Below are 24240 nucleotides of genomic sequence, written 5' to 3'. Positions count from 1 at the left end.
ATCTTCCTGCATTCTCTTTGCTCTGTTTTTCCTCCGGTTTCTCTTCTTCTCTCCCACTCCTGGAGAAGTTTACCGGCAACGTATTCCTCCGTCAAACCAGCGTCCGGCATGGCTTCTAACGAACTCACTAAATTATCCCAAGATGCGTCCAAGGAAGACAGGATAATATAAACTTTCTGTAACTGTGTGTGTTCAATATTCCGCTCCTGTAGCTCAGCAAAAAGTCTCTTTAATTCCATAAGATGCTCAGACATGGTCCTGTTCTCAGCCAGTTTCATCTGATACAGTTTTCTAGCCAAATATATTTTGCTACTGGCCGCCTGTTGGACATGAACTGCATTCAAAACTGTCCACATACGTTTTGCTGTTGGCAGTTCTTTCACATGTAACAACTGAGAGTCACTTAACGCCAATATAATAAAAGCTCTTGCCTTTTCATCCATGCGTATCCACGCTTGCTGAGGAGCTCCTGGTGGGTCGTCTTCTATCACCTGCCATAAATCTTCTTTTGTTAAGAAAGCTTGCATTTTTAGTCTCCAGCTTGAATAATTACGTTCAGTGAGCCTCTCCAGAGGCATCCCAGCTGAAAGTGAAACTGCCATCTCTGCAGCACACTTTTCCTTCCGCCATCTCGATCAAGCACTCAGCCACTCTCCGCTCCTTCCTAAGCGTCCGTCTTGCTTGCTTCTTGCCTGGTCTGTTTCCCCCAGCTCCGGGCTATTCTTTCGTCCCTGTGGTTCTGCTAGGCTGGGGAGGCTGGGCCCGTAACCCCTGTGGTTGCCATAGTGGTGAATTCCAGCGTTCCCTGCCTATCTGGTTGTACCCAGGTGTTAATGCCAGCCAGCAGGAAGAGAGAGACACTCAGACACAGGCCGTTAAGGTTTAAGAGTCTTTTACTAGACAAGTTTACAGACATGAACTTCTCTCTTAGCTTCTCCAATACAACCCCCACACTCTTGCTTTCGCTTTCAAGGTTTATGTACATGTTCACTGCCCTTGCCAGCCACATCTGCTGTGCGCTGACCTTGACAGTCCTGGACACAGTTTAACCTCTTAAGTGTCAGTTCTTACTGTCTTTCTGGAAAACTCCACACTTAGTCTCCTGAGCAGCCTACAGTTGGAACAAATATGTCTTCTGTTGTTTCCAGAAAGTGCCTGTTATATTTCAGCAGGGAAGACCTGGCCAATCCTCCAGATGTTTTGGGCAGCCATGGTGGCTGGGGCTGATGGGAGTTGTGGTCCAAAATATCTGGAGGGCACCGGGTTGGTGAAGGCTGCCCTACATCAAACTTGCTCTCCGCGCGCTGGAAAGGGAATCTTCTCTGCTGCAACCCAAATGTCTGAAGCCAAGAACACACCATACCTTTAAAGCACATTGAATGCATGTTACTTCCCCCCCAAAAAGTATCCTAGGAATTGTAGTTTGTTACGGGTACTGGGAATTGTAGCTCAGTGAGGTCCTGGGAATTGTAGCTCAGTGAGGGATGAACTACAGTTCCCAGGACTCTTGGGGGGGGGAATAATTTATTTTTATTTTATTTATTCATAAAAATATATGCTGCTATTCTTAAAAAGAAAACACATAGCGGTTTATAATATATAAATACAAGATAAAGCCATACAGGAATGCAAAATCAGAAATCATTAAGGAGAAAGACATCTCATTTGCCTGCGTAAGCCAGGGGACTCCAAAAAGTTTTCAGCAGGCGTTTAGAAGTCAGAACAGAGGCTTGCTTGTGTTTCTACATGATAACAGTATCAAAAGACGAATTGCTGGAGGGTCTGGATTCATGGGGAGGTGGATTATTCCACTTTAAACAGATTGATGCAGCACACATAGGCACGCAAGTACAAAAGAGAAACAGAGGGCTGGTTCACATGGCCATTTAATTTGAGATCAAGGCTCCCTGCATACCTGTTAAATTCACAGCGATCACATGACATAGGAGGCAAAGGGGAGGCATCCCGCTGCTTTCACCTTTTAATCCGAAGCAAAAAAACCAGCAGAAAATCCAAAAAGAGGAGGGAAAACCGAATCAGCTTCTCTCCCCTCCTGCCATGTAGTCACTTCCTCTACTCTGGTGTTTGACACAAACATGTGTACCAGCACAGACCACCGGGAGGCAACATCTCATTAGGAAACAGGTCAAATTTGACTGCCGAGCTGTTTACAATATCATGCATATTTATTCAGCAGTAAAGCCCAAGGAACCCAATGCACCTTACTCCCAAATAACCGTGCACAAGTCTTTTGCAACTATTGTTTGGGTGCCTGTGTGAGCAGTGATTCTGGCTGACAGGAAAAAGAAGCACATTAGGAGTGTCCTACAGGGAACAAGCCTAACTATTAATATATCTGCACAGCACATTTATTTATTTATTTGTTTATTTTATTTTATTTATATACCGCCCTAAGCCAAAAAGGCTCTCTGGGCGGTGTACAAAGAGGATAAACAAGAAAATATATGAATAGAACAAATATAAGAAAATCAAAAAGCAAAACAAACAAAGAACAAAAAACCAAACATCAGAATATACCAGTAAAGAAATACTGTTTTAAAATACACTATAAAACAATTTTTTTAAAATAGAATATTTAAAATTTTAAAATGCCTGGGAGTATAAAAAGGTTTTCACCTGGCGCTGAAAAGATAGCAGCGTCGGCGCCAGGTGTACCTCATCGGGGAGACTATTCCACAATTCGGGGGCCACCACCGAAAAGGCCCTGGTTCTAGTCACTGCCCTCCGAGCTTCTTGATGTGATGGCACTCGGAGGAGGGCCTTAGATGTCGAGCGCAGTGTACGGGTAGTTTCGTATTGGGAGAGGCGTTCCACCAGGTATTGCGGTCCCATGCCGTGTAGGGATTTATAGGTCAAAACCAGCACTTTGAATTTAGCCCGGAAACAAATAGGAAGCCAGTGCAGATGGGCCAGAACAGGTGTTATATGGGCGGGCCGTCTGGTCCACGTCAATAGTCTGGCCGCTGCATTCTGGACTAACTGTAGTTTCCGAACTATCTTCAAGGGCAGCCCAACGTAGAGCGCATTGCAGTAGTCCAACCTAGAAGTTACCAGAGCGTGAACAACTGAGGCGAGGTCATCACTGTCCAGATCGGGACGTAGCTGGGCTACCAATCGAAGATGGTAGAAAGCGTTCCGTGCCACCGAGGCCACCTGGGCCTCGAGAGACAAGGAAGGATCGAAAAGAACTCCCAAGCTACGAACCTGTTCCTTCAAAGGGAGTGTAACCCCATCAAGAACAGGATGAACATCCTCCATCAGGGCAGTGAAGGCACTCACCAGCAGCGTCTCGGTCTTGTCTGGATTGAGCTTCAGTTTATTAGCCCCCATCCAGTCCATTATCGCGGTCAGCCTCACTTGAAGAAGATGAAAAGGAGAAATAGAGCTGCGTGTCATCAGCATACTGATGACAATGCACCCCAAAACTCCTGATGACCGTACCCAGCGGCTGCATGTAGATGTAGAAAAGCATGGGGGACAGTACCGATCCCTGCGGGACTCCACAACGGAGAGTCCAGGGTGTCGAGCAGTGTTCCCCAAGCACTACCTTCTGGTGATGACCCATCAAGTAGGAGCGGAGCTACTGCCAAGCAGTACCCCCCACTCCCAACTCCGTGAGTCTCCCCAGAAGGATACCATGGTCGATGGTATCAAAAGCAGCTGAGAGATCAAGGAGAATCAACAGAGTCACACTCCCCCTGTCCCTCTCCCAACAGGCTGTTTCAGTACCAAAACCGGGCCTAAAATCAGATTGAAATGGATCAAGATAATCAGTGTCATCCAAGAGCCCCTGGAGCTGGCCGGCAACCACCCATTCCAGGACCTTGCCCAGGAACGGAACATTCGCCACAGGTCTATAGTTGTTCAGGTTATCTGGGTCCAAGGAGGGTTTCTTCAGGAGTGGTCTCACCACCGCCTCTTTTAGGCAGTCAGGGACCACTCCTTCTCTTAAAGAGGCATTTATTACCTCCTTGGCCCAGTCGGCGGTTCCGGACCTGCTAGCTTTCACCAGCCAAGAGGGGCAAGGATCTATTAGGGCGGCTGGTGGAGGGGGGGGAATGGAATAAAATACAAATGTTACTTCGGTAGAAAAGCTACAAAGGCTCTGTACCAAACCCCCATTTTAAAAGACGAGTGCTCACAACTGCGACCAAAACCTTCCAGCCACCAACTGAAGCACCCACAAAGTACGAACCTTCTCTTTCAGAGGGAGTATGACCACATCGAAAGCAAACAACTGACCAATTATCCGAACTCGGAAACCACCAACCCACAGTGCCTCCATCTTGCTAGGATTCAGACTCAGTTTATTGGCCCTCATCCAGCCCACCACTGAGTCCAGGCAGCGGCCAAGGGCTTGCACGGCCTCTTCTGATTCAGGTGTTATGGAGAAATAGAGCAGGGTATCATCACCATTCTGCTGACACCTCACCCCAAATCTCCTGATGACCGCTCCCAAGGGATTCATGTAGATGTTAAACAGCATGGGGAACAAGATGGTACTCTGTAGCACCCCACAGCACAACTGCCAGGGGACCGAAAGATGATCATCCAATTCCATTCTCTGAGAGTGACCCTGGAGATAGGATCGGAACCACTGTAAAACAGTGCCTCCAATACACACCTCACCAAGTCATCCCAGAAGGATACCATGGTCAATGGTATCAAAAGCTGCTGAGAGATCAAGTAAGAGTAACAGGGTCGCACTCCTCCTGTCCTCCCGATAAAAGTCATTCATCAGGGCAACCAAGGCTGATTCAGTCCCATAACCAGGCCTGAACCCAGACTGGGATGGGTCAAGATAATCTGTTTCATCCAAGAGTATTTGCAATTGCTGCGCCACAACCCTCTCAATCACCTTCCCTAAAAAGGGGGTATTTGCAACCGGTCGGTAGTTGTCATAAACCAATGGGTCCAGGGTGGGCTTTTTCAGGAGTGGTTGAATCAATGAACATAAGAACATAAGAACATAAGAAGAGCCTGCTGGATCAGGCCAGTGGCCCATCTAGTCCAGCATCCTGTTCTCACAGTGGCCAACCAGGTGCCTGGGGGAAGCCCGCAAGCAGGACCCGAGTGCAAGAACACTCTCCCCTCCTGAGGCTTCCGGCAACTGGTTTTCAGAAGCATGCTGCCTCTGACTAGGGTGGCAGAGCACAGCCATCATGGCTAGTAGCCATTGATAGCCCTGTCCTCCATGAATCTGTCTAACCTTCTTTTAAAGCCATCCAAGCTGGTGGCCATTACTGCATCTTGTGGGAGCAAATTCCATAGTTTAACTATGCGCTGAGTAAAGAAGTACTTCCTTTTGTCTGTCCTGAATCTTCCAACATTCAGCTTCTTTGAATGTCCACGAGTTCTAGTATTATGAGAGAGGGAGAAGAACTTTTCTCTATCCGCTTGCTCAATGCCATGCATAGTTTTATACACTTCTATCATGTCTCCTCTGACCCGCCTTTTCTCTAAACTAAAAAGCCCCAAATGCTGCAACCTTTCCTCGTAAGGGAGTCGCTCCATCCCCTTGATCATTCTGGTTGCCCTCTTCTGAACCTTTTCCAACTCTATAATATCCTTTTTGAGATGAGGCGACCAGAACTGTACACAGTATTCCAAATGCGGCCGCACCATAGATTTATACAACGGCATTATGATATTGGCTGTTTTATTTTCAATACCTTTCCTAATTATTGCTAGCATGGAATTTGCCTTTTTCACAGCTGCCGCACACTGGGTCGACATTTTCATCGTGCTGTCCACTACAACCCCGAGGTCTCTCTCCTGGTCGGTCACCGCCAGTTCAGACCCCATGAGCATATATGTGAAATTCAGATTTTTTGCTCCAATATGCATAATTTTACACTTGTTTATATTGAATTGCATTTGCCATTTTTCCGCCCATTCACTCAGTTTGGAGAGGTCTTTTTGGAGCTCTTCGCAATCCCTTTTTGTTTTAACAACCCTGAACAATTTAATATCGTCAGCAAACTTGGCCACTTCACTGCTCACTCCTCATTCTAGGTCATTAATGAACAAGTTGAAAAGTACAGGTCCCAATACCGATCCTTGAGGGACTCCACTTTCTACAGCCCTCCATTGGGAGAACTGTCCGTTGATTCCTACTCTCTGCTTTCTGCTTCTTAACCAATTCCTTATCCACAAGAGGACCTCTCCTCTTATTCCATGACTGCTAAGCTTCCTCAGAAGCCTTTGGTGAGGTACCTTGTCAAACGCTTTTTGAAAGTCTAAGTACACTATGTCCACTGGATCACCTCTATCTATATGCTTGTTGACACTCTCAAAGAATTCTAATAGGTTACTGAGACAGGACTTTCCCTTGCAGAAGCCATGCTGGCTCTGCTTCAGCAAGGCTTGTTCTTCTATGTGCTTAGTTAATCTAGCTTTAATTATACTTTCTACCAGTTTTCCAGGGACAGAAGTTAAGCTAACTGGCCTGTAATTTCCGGGATCCCCTCTGGATCCCTTTTTGAAGATTGGCGTTACATTGGCCACTTTCCAGTCCTCAGGCACGGAGGAGGACCCAAGGGACAAGTTACATATTTTAGTTAGCAGATCAGCAATCTCACCTTTGAGTTCTTTGAGAACTCTCGGGTGGATGCCATCCGGGCCCGGTGATTTGTCAGTTTTTATATTGTCCATTAAGCCTAGAACTTCCTCTCTCGTTACCACTATTTGTCTCAGTTCCTCAGAATCCCTTCCTGCAAATGTTAGTTCAGGTTCAGGGATCTGCCCTATATCTTCCACTGTGAAGACAGATGCAAAGAATTCATTTAGCTTCTCTGCAATCTCCTTATCGTTCTTTAGTACACCTTGGACTCCCTTATCATCAATGCCTCTTTTAAGGTGGCTTGAACTACTCCCTCCTGCAATGATGCGTTGGCCACACCCTGGATCCACTCGGTCAAACCCCCTCAGCAAGCTTTCATAAGCCAAGAAGGGCAAGGGTCAAGACGAAGTTGCTGGCTGCATCATCACAAGCACCTTGACTATGTCATCAGGCCGCATCAACTGAAACTGTTCCCAAGAAGTTGTAGCAGATGCTGCACTGGACACCTCATTGGGGACTACAGTAGATGTGGAGGGGGCATCAAGACTGCTATGGAGACGAGCAACTTTACCCTTAAAGTGCCTTGCAAACAATGCGCAGTGGGCCTCCAAAGGGTCTAAAACTCCATTTCCTGGAGTTGATGTCAACAGACCCCTGACAATACAGAAAAGCTCCACCAGACAGCTCCTTGGGGATGCGATGGAGGCAGAGAAGTGGGCCTTCTTTGCTGCCCTCACCGCCACACAGTAGGCACAGTTATGATGTTTTCCTCATGCCCAATCAGCCTCACAGCACGTCTTTCGCCACTTGCGCTCTAGCCATCGTCCAGCCTGTTACATTGTCCTTAGCTCACTGGTGTACCAAGGTGCAAGCTGGGCTCCACAATGCCGGAGAGGGCACTCAGGGGCAACCGTGTCAAGAGCCCAACGTGCCTTGTTGTTCCAAAGTGTGACAAAGGCTTCAAGAGTGTCACCTGCTTTATCTACTGGGAACTCCCCCAGGGCATTCAGGAATCCAATGGATTCCATTAGGCTCCGAGGGCGGACCATCTTAATCTGGCCACCACCCCTGCAGGGAAGGATCGGAGCTACAAGTCTGAACTTCACCAGGAAGTGGTCTGACCATGGCAATGGGGTGACATGCACCCCCCAATCTTCTACTTTAATGCTTTCACAGACAGAAAAGGATGGGGGGGGTTAAACCATCCTTTCCTGTCATTTGCAAAGATATTTGAAAAACAGCACTTCAATTCTCCACCAGGATTTTCTACTCACATATCATTGGTACACCAACCCCAGTAATGTCTACACTGACTGGCAGCAGCTGTCCAGAGTTTCAGGCAGGAGTCTCTCCCAGAAGGTCTCTCAGGTTCACTTCCTGATGGCATCTCTCCTACCTGGAGATGCCATTCAGGACTGAACCTGGGGGACCTTCCGCATGCAAGGCAGACGCTGCAATGGCCCTTTCCCTGCACTCACAACTTACTCAACTGTGCTGAGATATTAGGAGGCATTCCAGAATTAACCTTGAAACTTTTTATTGCCACATAGCACTGTTATATCAGAGCACCAGGGCAAGCCAAGGACAGAACACTAGATTAAAGACTGGGAAAAAGGGTCTTTCTAGGGACAAACTATTCATTTCTAAACATGCCATGTTACCAAATTAAAGAGACACATGATAAGTAGGACCTCCTGCCAGACTTGGTGTCAAATCCCTGCTCAGCCATGAAGCTTGCTGGGTAGCCTTGGGCAAGTACCTGTATCTCAGTCTAGCCTACCTCACAGGGGTGTTGAGAGCATACAACGGAGAGGGGAAGAACCATCTTTGAGCTCCTTTTAGAAAAAGCAAGGTATCAATGAGAATAATACTAGGAGGTTCCCAGCTACAACTGTGGTGGTGGCAGGGAGAGAGGGAATTCATATACAAAAGCTCCAGGACAGACCTGAACAATGGAAATCTGAATGTAAGAGGAGAGGGAAGCTCTGAACACTCTCTTCTCACTCTGACTGGTGGGACAAAGGGAATGAGTGGGTGGGAAGGCAACAATTGTTGTGTAATTAAGGCTGCAATCCCATGAATTTACCGTGGAGTAAGTCCAGTAGAACCCGATGGATTTTACTTCTGAGTAGAAGTTATTAGGCTGCAGCCTAAACAATTCAGGACAGCCGTCTCACCTTTCTTCCTAGCCCCACAGCCCATTAGGCTCCAATTCTAACTAAATTTAGCTGGGAGGAAGCCCTTTTTCATTGCCTTCCTCTTCTCAGAAAGACAGGTTGAAAGCACTTCATAGCTGTGTAGGAGACATAATGGAGACACACTGCTCTGCAACAGGATTTTTTTCTTTTGGTAACCCCCCCCCCAACCACCCAAATTGAGTGTATGTCACTTGTGTTCTTCCAGTGCCTCTGTGTTCTTTATCCTTTTAGGTAATAATGATACTGAACAAATTAATGTTTATGCATGCAATAAGACACAAAACTTCCACATAAGCCACGTTCCATGCAATAAGACATCTTTCTGAACAGAGCCCAGAACAACATCTGAGCCAGCCAAGTCAATCAAATGCACCAGTCATGCATCACTGTATGAGTCACTGCTCTGGGCCACAAGCTTTCACAGCAACCACTTTCACTTGCATACACACAAGCAAAGATTGGTGCTATGCGCTCCAATTGTTTTCAATGGTATATAGCCAAATATAACTTCAGTTAATTTAACAAGAGACAAATTTCATTTGATGTCAAGTTTAAATTGGTACTGCTGAAAGTTAAGGGCACACTTCTGTATTTCTGTGAATACTTTAATTCTCTTATGTTACTGTAATATATATTAAAGATGACCTTTCATTCCAACAATGAGCAGTAGTGTTTATTTATAAATTATACAGGCATCTACACAAAACATCTTGAATGAAATGTTGATAGCATGAAATTTAACTGCAAAACAAATTGCTCCAATTAATATTATTACTTAGTTGGCAGCTCTAGTAATGATTAATGAGGTATGTGTGTGAAAACAATATAGTACATTGTTGTTTTTCTTTCCTAGCAAGGTTTTTGTAGTAAGCTATACTAGTATTGAATGCAACTACAGGTAGCTTTTGGTGCTAGAGAATAACTGCAGTTTACTCTTCTTCCCACTAGGGGCACTATAAGATCTGCTGGTCTCTGCAGAGACAGGATGATCCCTTCTTTTTTCAGACCAAAAAGGCAGCAGCCCAGGTATGCTATATCTACACTGGGGAGGGGGCTCAGTGGCAGCAAGGAGTGTCTTCTCTCATTACCGACAGCAGAAAGGCCATGAGTAAAAGGCAGCCGACTTGCCCCTCCAATCTCTCTCTCTCCCCCCAATTCAGCAGCCCTTCGCAACCTGGTAGCAGCACCAATAGTGCTGCTTAGTGGACCTACAAACAGCAAGAAAGGGTATTGCTGATCACCCCAGAGGTTCCTGGGTCATCCTGTGTTATCTCCCATTTCCCAACACAAGGAGAGGCAGCAACATGTGTGGTTGGTGAATTTGGTGGGTCTGGCTCGCTGGGAAGTTGCCATTCCAGGCTGTTTTACGTAAAAGCGTATTATAGCCCGGAACGGGTATCGGAACGTGGTTTCGTGGACGTTTTGTGTCTTATTGCATGCATCCCATGTAGTCACGTGGGACTGGTGAATTTGGTGGGTCTGGCTCACTGGGAAGTCGCCATTCCAGGCTGTTTTACGTAAAGGCGTATTATAGCCCAGAACGGATATCGGAACGTGGTTTCGTGGAGGTTTTGTGTCTTATTGCATGCATCCCATGTAGTCATGTGGGACTGGTGAATTTGGGAGGTCTGGCTCGCTGGGAAGTTGCTGTTCTGGGCTGTTTCATTCGGTTCTGCAGGGCATTTTGGTTGTTAAAGGATTAATAAAAATCCTATTGGAATGGTTTTTGTTCCTAAATGTTGTTCTCAAGTGTCTCTTAACACATCCCAGTGTTTTTGGCATCAATTTCTTTTATAAAGGGCCCATTGCTGCCTGTTCCGTTCAGTGGAATGAGAATAAACCAGTCCCACACCTTCCTCCCACGCACACTAGTTAATCAAAGAAGTCACAGAGACAATCTTCTTAGGTAAAAAGAATAAAGAGTATTTACTCACAACCTTCATATGTTTAAGAAAACATAGGCTCTAGTTTAGATAGAAAATAATCTGTAGTCTCAGTCCATTTTCAGTCATTGGTGAGGAGGCCCCTGGAAAGAACGTCTGCCTGTTCCCTCTGCTAGAGGTTAATACAGAACATGCAAAAAGGATCAATATCCCCTAACAAAGGAGGAGGAAGAAATAAATAACCCCACCCTTTGAGGAAGTTACATCATGGTAAACAAACATATAGAGATATCTCCAATACTGGTTTGAGGGAGCATCTCCCTATGAAATGGGGGGGGGCATGCAAGCTTGCTTAAATCCAACAAGAATTGCTTCCATCTATAATGTGAGTAACTGTTGGATATGCTCCCTACTCCCTGTCCATGGGGAGGGAGGCGTTCCCCTTGTACCAATCCCTTTGACTGTAGAGAACATCACTGACACTGCCCCCATTTTTATTTATTTATTTGATTTATATCCCGCCATTCCTCCCAGAATGAGCCCAGGGCAGCAAACAAAAGCACCAAAAACTCTAAAACATCATAAAACAGACTTAAAATACATTATAACAAAACATCTTTAAAAACGTTTCAGCTGCGAGTCTGGCTGTTAGAACACTGACAGCTGGTTCTTACTGAGCATGCCCGACATTATCATTCAGTTCAATGTAAAATTTCTTAGATTAATTAAAAAATCATCCAGGCATTTTATTTTTAAAACTGCAGAAGATGAAGTTCAGAGAATGGGGCAAGGTCAGTAAAAGGATTATAGGTACTCTGTGAACATGGCTGATTTTTAATTAATGTCATAAAATTATGAGATCTCTGACAGAAAAAAGTCCAGGTCTGTTTTTTTCCTCATTTTATATTTTGAACTCTTGATTCTCTGACTGTTTTGTGTATTGCCATGAAAACTTAAAGGGTTGTTAAGCAAGCGTTTCTGAGTTCAGGACTATAAGTTATGTAAGGTTTTGTTTTGAAATGAACTGATGGGAAGCATCAGAATGACGTGGGGGGTATTTTCAATTTATCATTGCGGAATGCGAAAAATCCATGCTGGCTATAGTATACAGCCACTCTCATGGCTATATAATAATGTGGCAGGCGGATTAATACCTGCCTTTTTATAGTATAGAATTATGGAGAAAGCTTCACCTGTTGATATTCTTTCTGTTGGATATCTTATTATTTGAATGTTGAAATGGAAATGGACTGCCTCCTAGTCGATCCCAACTTATGGCGACCCCATGAATAGGGTTTTCATGATAAGCGGTATTCAGAGAGGGTTTACCATTGCCTCCCTCTGAGGATAGTCCTCCCCACTGCACAAGCCAGCCCCTTCCTTGTCCACAACTGCCAGCTGGGGGGCAACTGGGCTCCGTGGGACTATGCAGCTTGCCCACGGCTGCACAGGTGGCAGGGCACATAACCCCTGAGCCACTCCCTGTGGGTTGATCTTTAGCTGGTCCTTGACACCCAGGAGACACAAGCGGGGATTTGAATTCACAGACTCTGGACTCCCAGCCAGGCTCTCCGCCCCACTATGCTATACCAGCTGTTATTTGAGTGTTCCCACTGGATTATTTTACGTCCTCCACTCACATCTGCAAAAGAGGCTAGGAATGTGCATTTGACATGAAGCGTATGCACATTTTATGCAAATTTGTGTCTTTGAGGAGAGCAGCAGAGGGCCCAATCTGCATAGAGTACTGAGCCCAGAAAATCCTGTTGGTAGCCTTGCTTCCCTGTGTGGATCCTTTGATGCACAGAAACAGTTGAACTCTGCTTAAGCTCCTTCCACACTCCAAGCATTTTAAGGTTTGTCTCCTGTGTGAGTTTTGTGATGCAAAGTAAGGGTGTTACTCCACTTGAAGCTCTTTCCACACTCCAAGCATGTATAAGGTTTGTCTCCTGTGTGAGTTCTTTGATGTACCCTAAGGGCATTACTCCACTTGAAGCTCTTTCCACACTGGAAACATTTATAAGGTTTGTCCCCTGTGTGAGTTCTTTGATGCAAAGTAAGGTGGCTACTGTGACTGAAGCTCTTTCCACACTCGAAACAGCTATAAGGTTTGTCTCCTGTGTGAGTTCTTTGATGTACCGTAAGGGCGCTACTCCACTTAAAGCTCTTTCCACACTTGAAACATTTATAAGGTTTGTCCCCTGTGTGAGTTCTTTGATGCGAAGTAAGGTGGCCACTCTGACTGAAGCTCTTTCCACACTCCAAGCATGTATAAGGTTTGTCCCCTGTGTGAGTTCTTTGATGCGAAGTAAGGTGGCCACTGTGACTGAAGCTCTTTCCACACTCCAAGCATGTATAAGGTTTGTCCCCTGTGTGAGTTCTTTGATGCGAAGTAAGTTCGCCACTGTGACTGAAGCTCTTTCCACACTCCAAGCATGTATAAGGTTTGTCCCCTGTGTGATTTCTTTGATGCGAAGTAAGGTCGCCACTGTGACTGAAGCTCTTTCCACACTCCAAGCATGTATAAGGTTTGTCCCCTGTGTGAGTTCTTTGATGCGAAGTAAGGTGGCTACTCCGACTGAAGCTCTTTCCACACTCCAAGCATGTATAAGGTTTGTCTCCTGTGTGAGTTCTTTGATGCGAAGTAAGGTGGCCACTCTGACTGAAGCTCTTTCCACACTCCAAGCATGTATAAGGTTTGTCCCCTGTGTGAGTTCTTTGATGTACCGTAAGGGTACTACTCCACTTAAAGCTCTTTCCACACTCGAAACATTTATAAGGTTTGTCCCCTGTGTGAGTTCTTTGATGCGAAGTAAGGGTGCCACTCTGACTGAAGCTCTTTCCACATTCCAAGCATGTATAAGGTTTGTCCCCTGTGTGAGTACTCTGATGTACTGTAAGGGCACTACTCCACTTAAAGCTCTTTCCACACTCGAAACATTTATAAGGTTTGTCCCCTGTGTGAGTTCTTTGATGCGAAGTAAGGGTGCCACTCTGACTGAAGCTCTTTCCACACTCCAAGCATTTATGGGGTTTGTCCCCTGTGTGAGTCTGTCTCTCCTCTTGTCTCTTTGCTCCATCTTGACTCCTCAGTTTCTGCTCCTGCACCTGCTCCTCAGCTTTTTCCAGTGATACTTCAGATGGTTCTCCCTCAGCCTTGACCCCCCAGATGTATCCTGATGGAATGAAAAGGAAAAGTGATAAAATGCTGTGGAGAAATCCTGTGAATATATGATGATTTGGACTTTGAAAACATATTTCTGGGAGCTCTGTTGATATCAAACTGTCAAAGCTCCAAGCCTTGTACAGAGTTATTTTAGCAGTAGGTACTTGGTCAGAGGTTGTGAAAAGAGATGCAGAGAGAGAGAGTTGTCACAAAAAACTGCTCTCTTGTTCCTCCATTTAAGGTGAACAGCCAAGTACTTATGCACAGCTGGAATCTACAAACCTAGGATGGATCCTGTCTGACAGGAACATGGTCCTTTCCACTGCCCAGAGGGCACCTCGCATCCCCTCCCTCCCTCCCAAAATGTTACCTGAAACATGAGATAGTGCTGGAAGATGAGACCCCCAGGACAGATGGCACTCGGAAGCTACTGGGGAAGAACAAAGGACAAGTACGAGTAGCGCTGTGACTAATCACGCAGCTGGGTCAAAGCCAAATGGAAGCCCAGAGGCTGATGTGCACAGATGCAAAAGGACAGTCCGGAGTTGTACGACGCACACAATAGGAACATGGAATGTGAGAAGCATGAACCAGGGAAAGTTAGAAATTGTCAAGCAAGAAATGGAACCTATCAACATTACAGTACGGCGTAAGTGAATTCAAATAGATGGGAATGGGACATTTTCAGGCAACTACAAAATACTTTATGCAGGAAATGACAAATTAAGAAGAAACGGGGTTGCTCTAATAGTGAGAAGTGTTGTAGCAAAAGCAATTAGGAGCTATAATGCAAAGTCTGAGTGAGTGATATCAATGAGATTAAATGGGAAACCTGTGTGTGTGTGAGGGAGGGGAGAGAGAGAGAGAGAGAGAGAGAGAGAGAGAGAGAGAGAGAGAGTTTTGGAAGCCGCCTTCTGGTCCTCACTGTCTAGCTGCACATGAGTGACTCACATGAGGAGTCCAGAGAGGACACACATGGCTGTTAAAATACACTCTTGGAGAGGTGGGATCTTTTTTGAAAGTCAGTCATGTAACACTTCAGTGGAGAATATATATCTATTGTGACAGTGGGGTTAAGTCAGCAACAATATACATAATATTTCTTTGGGTTGAGGGCATTAGCTAAATAATTATAACCACAACCAAGCTAATCACCCGTGTGCGAGACTGAGCACGCACAGAAGGCACAAGGTGAGATGGAGGGAGGTTGAGTACAGCTCAACCCGTTGTTCCTCTCTGGACTCACACACACACAGATACACACACATTTAGCACAGGGAGAGAGAGAGAGAGAGAGAGAGAGAGAGAGACTGTGTTTTGGAAGCCGCCTTCTGGTCCTCACTGTCTAGCTGCACATGAGTGACTCACATGAGGAGTGCAGAGAGGACACACATGACTGTTAAAATACACTCTTGGAGAGGTGGGATCTTTTTCAAAAGTCAGTCATGTAACACTTCAGTGGAGAATATATATCTATTGTGACAGTGGGGTTAAGTCAGCAACAATATACATAATATTTCTTTGGGTTGAGGGCATTAGCTAAATAATTATAACCACAACCAAGCTAATCACCCGTGTGCGAGACTGAGCACGCACAGACGGCACAAGGTGAGATGGAGGGAGGTTGAGTACAGCTCAACCCGTTGTTCCTCTCTGGACTCACACACACACAGATACACACACATTTAGCACAGGGAGAGAGAGAGAGAGAGAGAGAGAGAGAGAGAGAGAGAGAGACTGTGTTTTGGAAGCCGCCTTCTGGTCCTCACTGTCTAGCTGCACATGAGTGACTCACATGAGGAGTCCAGAGAGGACACACATGACTGTTAAAATACACTCTTGGAGAGGTGGGATCTTTTTCAAAAGTCAGTCATGTAACACTTCAGTGGAGAATATATATCTATTGTGACAGTGGGGTTAAGTCAGCAACAATATACATAATATTTCTTTGGGTTGAGGGCATTAGCTAAATAATTATAACCACAACCAAGCTAATCACCCGTGTGCGAGACTGAGCACGCACAGAAGGCACAAGGTGAGATGGAGGGGGGTTGAGTACAGCTAACCTGTTGTTCCTCTCTGGACTCACACACACACACATACACACACACATTTAGCACAGGGAGAGAGAGAGAGAAAGCCCTTGGTTAGGACAGCAGCAACAAAAGAGGAGCAGGGGTGGGATGGGGCGAGGCGGGAAACGTGGGTCAGTCTCATCATCGCAATGTTTCCCACGCAAGAGAGTCAGAATGCTCTGAGATATTATTATTATTATTTATTTTATTATTTTATTCGATTTATATACCGCCCACAGCCCGAAGGCTCTCAGGGCGGTGCACAACATAGGATAAAATACAATAAAATCACAAAAACAGTAGAGCGTAAATATTAAAACAATAAACAACCAAATATACATTAAAAGCTTAGAAGATAGATTAAAATGCCTGGGAGAATAAAAAGGTTTTCACCTGGCGCCGAAAAGATAAAAGTATAGGCGCCAGGCGAACCTCATCGGGGAGACTATTCCATAATTCGGGGGCTGTGACGTCCTTCCCTGGCTCTCCCTGTCAGGTTCCTACCTGCTCATGGCTACCACCTTTCCTTAGGCACCACCAGGGACTCCACCAGTCCGGACTGTCCTTTTTTATGGTTTCTCTCCCCGCTATAGCACAGATCTCAATAGATCTCCCTGCTAGGCAGCACCACCAGTCATGTTCTACAACCAATGTTCCCAGAGACCTTGCCTGAGTCTCTCTATCTGGTTACATTCGTGACTGCGTGCCTATGCTGTTCCCAACCCCCTTGTATCAATGCAGATAACTCATAACTCGGGGTTGCTCTGGATACTTATAATGTTATCTTCTCCTCTTCACCGCTGCCACCATTTGTTACTGTTTCCCTTCAGCCTTGGTTATTACCTTACCCTCCCTTCTGGTCTGTGAAACCCCAGCCAAGGATCAGGCCTTCAGTAAACCAAAATAGTATTTATTAAATAACATTAATAACAAGATAACTTTGATAATGATCTACAAGCTTATGGTTTCATCTATTACTGTGATATTTGACTTATTACTAATCCGAACTCCACCTCCCTCTTTCTCCACACTCTCCTGACATACACCAACTCACACCCACCTCCCAACTCCACCAAAACAACCCACTCACGTCCACCCAGATTCAACTGTCATCCTTCCATTTATACTCTCAGCCATCCAAACACCCAGCCAATCATCCAGCATTCTACTGCTCATTTACTACCCCTCCTCTTTCATTCCACTTACCACATATCTTCTATACAAACAGCACTTACCATATATACATTAATACAGGAACATCACAGGGGCAACCACTGAAAAGGCCCTAGATCCTGTTACAACCCTCCGAGCTTCTCTGTGAGTCGGAACTCGGAGGAGGGCCTTAGATGTTGAACGTAGTGAACGGGTAGGTTCATATCGGGTGAGGCGTTCCGCTAGGTATTGTGGTCCTGCGCCGTGTAAGGCTTTATAAGTCAAATCTAGCACTTTGAATTTAGCCCGGAAACGGATAGGTAGCCAGTGCAAACGAGCCAGAGCAGGTGTTATATGTGCAGACCGCCTAGTCCCCGTCAGCAGTCTAGAAGCTGCGTTTTCAACCAGCTGTAGTTTCCGAACTGTCTTCAAAGGCAGCCCCACATAGAGCGCATTGCAGTAATCCAATCTAGAGGTTACCAGAGCATGCACAATTGAGGCGAGGTCGTCGCTTTCCAGATAGGGACGTAGCTGGGCTACCAACCGAAGGTGGTAGAACGCATTCCGTGCCACCGAGGCCACCTGCGCCTCGAGAGACAGGAATGGATTGAAAAGAACCCCCAAGCTACGAACCTGTTCCTTCAGGGGGAGTGTAACCCCATCTAGAACAGGTTGAACATCCACCATCTGGTCAGAGAAGGCACTCACCAACAGTGTCCCAGTATCTTGTTTGAAAAACGTAACATTGCAGGATTTCACAATTAACATGGAAGACATATATAGCCAATTTGTATTGCATTATATTGCGATGATCATGATTTTTTTGGTAATATATAATGGACAAAGGGAAATCCTGTGCTTGACACAGTATCTTAATTATGAAAAGATTACGTAAAATAGGGGGAGGATTTTAACAAAAATGTTGCCAATTGCAGTCATGGCTGCAGAATCCATGCCGATTACAGCAATGGCCCATCGCACGAGATCGGTGCCTCTCCAAAGGGATAGCGAATTAGTGAATTCAGTCGGGATCCAATGCCAGGTTTGATTTTGTCGGATATTCTCCCCCATCCCGAGTGCGCACAGGTTTACGGAGGAGGCTTGCTAATGGCGTTCTTGCAGCTATTTGCATGTCAGGCTGTTTAAAGCTTTAAATGCCAAAGTAAGCATCTTGAATTGGGCTCAGAAAACAACTGGCTGATGCAAGCACAGTGGTGCGCACCTTGATTCTCCAAACTGCCACTGCTGTTCCTCCTGCTTCAAAGACAAAACCTGACATTTGGGCAGAGAAAGGAAGAGGGAGGAGGCAGTGGGTGCTCCCAGGCTCCTGGGAGCATCTTTTCCCACTGGGGGTTTACAGTACAAGTCACAGCATGTCAATTATCTGCTGAGGATGCAGGAAATGATGCTCTGCTGGGGTTTGGGAGCTCCTGCCCTCTCCTTCTCCGGATGCAAGGTAAGATTTTTCATCCTGGGGCATCGGAAGGTGGCACGGAGGGGCACTTTTCACATTCAATCATCCAAAAGGCCAAAGAACAGAGGAAGCTACATTATACCAGATCAGGGAATTTGTCCGTCTAGCCCAGCTTTGTCTACTAGAACTAGCAATGGATCTCCAGGATCTCAGGCAGGACAAGACCTTTCCCAGCACCTCCTACTTGATCATTTCACCCCTCTCGGAGCTGCCAGGGATTGAATCTAGGACCTTCTACATGCGAAGCAGGTGTTCTCCCTCTAAGCTGCAGTCCCTCCCCAAATATCCAGGGCCCAGGCACCCATTTCCATAATAGCATCCCTGCAGTGGAAGGTTAAATAGCACAGCTGCTAAATTCATACCTTCAACATTTATCAGTCAAGGGGGGAGAATATATTTACCCAGAGAGGCCACCGTCTCATAATTCTCCTCCATGACTTCCCTGTGCAGAGCTCTTTGGCCAGGATCCAGCAGGGCCCATTCCTCCTCCGTGAAATACACGGCCACCTCCTCAAAGGTCACCAGATCCTGGAAGGGCAACAGATGCTGGAAAAAGAAGAAGAGGCAGTTTCTCCAACATGCACCATTCACCCAGCCTAAAGCTTGAACAGCTTTCAAAGAGGACTGGACAAATTATAGAATCCTAGAATAGTAGAGCTGGAAGAGGCCTATAAAGCCATCGAGTCCAACCCCCTGCTCAATGCAGGAATCAAATCACAGCATTCCTGACAGATGGCTGTCCAGCTGCCTCTCGAAAGCCTCCAGTGTCGGAGAGCCCACTACCTCTCTAGGTCATTGGTTCCATGGTCGTATGGCTCTAACAGTTAGGAAGTTTTTCTGATGTCCAGTCGAAATCTGGCTTCCTGCAACTTGAGCCCATTATTCCGTGTCCTGAACTCTGGACGATGGAGAAGAGATCCCGGCCCTCCTCTTATGTGACAACCTTTAAAGTACTTGAAGAGTGCTATCATATCTCCCCTCCGTCTTCTCTTCTCCAGGCTAAACATGCCCAGTTCTTTCAGTCTCTCCTCATAGGGCTTTGTTTCCAGTCCCCTGATCATCTTTGTTGCCCTCCTCTGAATCCAATCCAGGAAGGATAAGGACATCAGTGGCTACTAGGCACAATGACAATGCATTGGCTCCACTGCCAGAGGCAGTACCCTGGGAATTGTAACATAGCAGGACACTTGGCAGCTTCACTTTGGTCCATATTGGACTAATAGCCTGACCAGTGGGGCACGCTGGGATGACTCCCTTCTTGACCCCCTCTCGTTGCATGACAGGAGTTCAATCCCAGAAACGGCTCGACTCTGGTTTCACACCATGGAACCAGCTCCACCCTCTTTCTCTTTGCATTTCCTTAGTACAGTTACTTTTTATTTAGCTTTTGTGGGGTGTGTGTGTGAGCATTTCCGGGTTTTAGACTGCTCAGACACAATTGCAGGGCAGAGCTTGACTGATGACCATAAAAGATCCCACCTCTCCAAGAGTGTATTGTAACAGCCACGTGTGTTCAAGCGAGTTCTGCCAGATATGTGTCACCGAATCACAACTGGGGAGAGTGCGCTTGTATTCAGGTTCTGCTAGCGGCTTCCCACAGGCCTCTGGTCGGCCACTGCGAGAACCGGGTGCTGGAACAGACGGGCTATTGGCCTGATCCGGCAGGCTCTCCTTATGCAGCCTCAGAACTAGTGTTCTCCCAGAGCCCTCCCCACCACGCTCAGGGAGACGCAGCCGCGCTGTCCCCTCTGTCTTCCCCCAATGATCCTTCCCTTACCTGATGGGGCTGCCCAGCTGCTCTTTCCACTCTATCCCAGAGAAGAGACAATCCGGACGGTGCCTCTGAGGCCATGGTGCAGCCCCTGAGGGAAGAGGAGTAAACCAGGCCAGCTCTGGGACTCCCACAGCTTTCGCCACGAGGCACGTTTCGTAGGGAGCAGCTCTCAAGGGCCTGCAGGGGAGAGACGGGGATGGGAGGAATTTCATCCTTTATACCAATATGGATTTCAGATGTTTGAATATTATAAGCAGCCTCAATCTAAATAAATAAATGGCACGTCCTTTCCCTGGGTTGTTTTCCCTCACAATGCTTGATCTGCAAAAGGCCTTAAAGGCCCCAAATGTCTTTCAGACCAACCCCCCGTTTCTTCCAGACTCTTCTCCATGCTTGGGCACCTCTTGTGTCTTTAGCCACCCCCAGGAATTTCACCCATCTCCGACCCCTCCCCTCTCATCTCTGCTTCTGCTTCCGCAAAGCCTTTAATTCCTGCTCACCACAGAGTTTCTTCTCCAAGTTGTGAACCATTTCAGGCTTCATTATTGGGCCCTTTTCACCATGCATATAATTAAAAACTTAATCTGCACAGAGATTAATTTCATGTCACGTCCCTGACAGTTGGCAAACAAAATAGGTTTTGCACACATTGCAAAGAAATGGGGAGGGTGAATTTGGTCTAATGACTCCATCTTGGAGCTCCCTGGGGATGCAAAACTCCTCCACTCTTTCCATCAGAAATACGGGCTGAGGAACATTGACCTGCATTCAGTCTGGTCCAGCTCACTGGGCAATGAAAAGCGTATGAGGAACTACTTGCAATACATCCATGTCAAAATCAGCAGGACACATTGTTGGTACTGTAAGGTTCAAATTTAAGCCCCCTCCCCTTTAGAGAGGGCAAGCTAACGCACCCCTTTACCCTGGATAGGGGTGCAAGTTTTTAGCAATGTAATTTACCTGTTAGTGGCTCAGCCAGATACCAAAAGTAAAGCAGACACACACACACAGATCAAGAAGGGATCTCTGAACTGCAGACAGAAGTCTGTCAGGGCAGAGAACCACGTTTATTGATTGCAGGTTCATTAAATAGGGTTCATAAGCAAAACAAGGTATTGTTACAAAATCATAACAAGAAGGGAATACAGGGTTACATAGATAAAGCAAGCGCATCTTCATCTCTTTGTTACATTACTCATAATTCTAAAAGGTGAGGAGGTGATAAGGAATTCATACACTTGTCAATCTAAGAAACTTAATGTGAGATAAGAACTGAGGAAAAGCGAGTATTAAACATGGGGCTAGTAAAAGTTATTTACTCAGCTGTGTGACGTAAAACTTATGAATAAGGAAGATATTTGGGAAGACTTCGTTCTTTATGCTGGGTATGACATAAAGTTACAGTGTACAGGGTGTATAAAGTAAAACAAGGCAAGAGAAAATAATAACATTCCAGAGGGGGTACACTTTATCTTCTTTCCAAGATATTATTATTCCAACCAGAGAGGCGCCTATGGGTGTTATTTCTCATGGGAAGAAACGAAACTGGGTCTGACTACAACTTAGCATCTCTGAACAACTTTTGGGGTCTAGCAATAAAATATTTCCTAACAGTACCATCCACTCGTATAATCCAAGTTAACCTTCAGATGTTTTTGAACCACAACTCCCATCAGCCCCAGCAACTATGATCAAAGGACAAGGATGATGGGAGTTGTAGTTCAACAACATCTGGAAGACCAAAAGTTCCTCACCACACAGGGTCGAGCGACTGAGGCAATAAGTTGATTTACTTATTATTATTTTTCTCCATACATTTTATTCTTGTGTTTATATTTCTACACAGGCCTGCCTCTAATGAGCTCTCAGTGGGAAACATATTTTGTCCCCCTCTACTTTGGTCTTCAGAACAACCCTGTCTCTGGGCCCAGGACACTACCTGAATTTAGACCGCTTAGTTTTTTGGGAGCAGGATCTCAGCATGGTCTCCAACATCCTGTGAGCCAATCAGGATGAAAGGAGAGTGTGTTAGCCACTGAGAAGAGTCTTCTAACATACTTCCTTGTTCTTTCCTGCTAATTAGGGTGAATCAGAGTGAAAGGAGGTGAGTCAGCCACTGAGAAGACTCAGTAGGCAACACTCTGCCCTTTCATGCTTATTGGCTCCTAGCTGTGGGAGAAGGCATTAACAAGGATCTAATTCTCAACCCAGCAGGGGAAAAAAAGAGGATGGAAGGGGGCATGGCTATCATGAAGGGACCCTGCACTTCTCAATTTGCCACTAAACTACTGTAGACATGTGAAGGCCTATAACAAAAGTGGACAATGTTGGGGGGTAAGCAGTATTTTTCTTGTGTCTCCCCCCCAGCACTCTGACCCTGCAGGGGGGAGGGTGGCCGCGCCAGGAGAGAAAGACCCTCAGCAACCCCTCAGATGGACCAATCCTGCAAGAGCAGCTGGGATCCACCGCAAGCGGGCTTTGAGCTTCCCCTCCCACAAACTCCCCTTCCCCTCGAGTCCAGCTGAGGAGGAGGAGGAGGCATTTATTCACCCATTCCCTCCATCCGCTGCCTTGAAAGCTTTGAGAAGCGCATTCAGAGCCTGGTCAGTTTCAGATTCCTCTCTCCATTTTCCTTGCCTGGCAGGAGGGAAACTGACCAGACCCTCCTCCAGTGGAGGAAATCCAACAGGGGCGCTCCCTCCAGCTCTGGGGCAGAAGAGCAGCACAGCAAGCCCCTCCCCTCCAATGCGCCCCCCAACAAGGCTGTTTCTTTCCCCTGCATCAAGAGGGGCCCCCCTTTCCCCCCTGCCTGGGCTGCATCTCATCCCTGGGGAGTCTGGGGTGACCTGTAAGGGGGGGCAGCTTCAGCGCAGTTTTGTCCACGCTTTGCAGATGGACTGCGTGGTCCACCCCCTCCCCACACCCCCTTTGTATGGATCCCCGAAAGAAAACCCTCCTCCTCTTCCCCCCAGCCCCCAAACACGTCGCACCTCTTTGCTCTCTCTTCCTCCTCTTCCCGGATGATGAAACCCCTCCCCCCCTTTCCCCATATATTATTCTGTCCTCCCACTTCCTTCCGCTCTAGGAACCAGAACTCGGTTCCTTTACCCACTGGAGGACCGACTCTCTCTTCTTCGCCACTCTCCTCTTCCTCTACCCGCCCCCCTGCTGTTGCGTTGGGGCTGCAGTTGCTCCAAGGGATGGGGGGGGCACTTTCCACGGGAGGCACAGCCTGAAGGGCCTTTCCTCACAGCTTCAAGAGCCTGGAAAAGTTACTTTGTTTGAACTACACCTCCCATCAGCCCAATCCATTCGCCGTGCTGGCTGGGGCTGATGGGAGTTGTAGTTAAAAAAAAGTAGCTTGTCAAAGCTCCTTCGTTTCTCAGCGCTCTGACGTCACCCTGTTTCGACACAAATGGGAACTAAGTTCCTGCTCCCTGTGATGTAAGACATCAGCGCTGTCCTTTTTGTTGGATTTTGTTGAATTCAGCAAAGTTTTAAGTTCTTTTGGCTTCAGTGAAAAATCTCAGCCTGGGTGTAAACGTTTGCTTCAACATCTTTTTAAATTTTTATTATTATTAAAGAACAAGATTAAGAAAAACTTGGCATTGCATCTGGTATGATACAAAGTGTAATTGGAACATGAATGACGATATGGAGTCATGCTCCCCATATGCCCATTTCCCCACCAGCACCACCTGGGAGACCACAAGACTGGACAATATTACAATCCAAGTATGCAGAAAGGGAAAAACATTTAATTCAACCATATCTGTGTTTTGCTACTGCTGACAGTTGTCCATGCAAGTCATGTTCCAAAGGATATATGATAAATCCTCATTTTTCCATCCCTTGAATAAGGAGATGTTCCAAACAGTTCTCAGCCAAGTCAAGATGTTCAAGTCGTTGAGTTCTTTCCATTGTTGAACCATGTT

The 24240-nt window shown here is 46.3% G+C and overlaps 1 protein-coding gene across 1 annotated transcript in view; it reads right to left on the bottom strand.

Moving 5' to 3' along the window:
- Window positions 1-9516: 9516 nt before the first annotated feature.
- LOC133378949 (zinc finger protein 883-like) overlaps window positions 9517-24240 on the bottom strand; it is a 36035-nt gene continuing 21311 nt past the window's right edge. Inside the window, exon 5 of the mRNA XM_061613561.1 lies at window positions 9517-13658. Within this exon, the coding sequence (XP_061469545.1) occupies window positions 12516-13658 (1143 nt within the window). The 3' untranslated portion in view covers window positions 9517-12515. The remainder of the gene's footprint in view (window positions 13659-24240) is intronic.

This window comes from Rhineura floridana, chromosome 3 (assembly GCF_030035675.1).
Source record: "Rhineura floridana isolate rRhiFlo1 chromosome 3, rRhiFlo1.hap2, whole genome shotgun sequence".
NCBI classification, from domain to species: domain Eukaryota; kingdom Metazoa; phylum Chordata; class Lepidosauria; order Squamata; family Rhineuridae; genus Rhineura; species Rhineura floridana.
The sequence above is the reverse complement of the archived record's forward strand: the minus strand, read 5'-3'. Positions and strand labels throughout refer to the sequence as shown.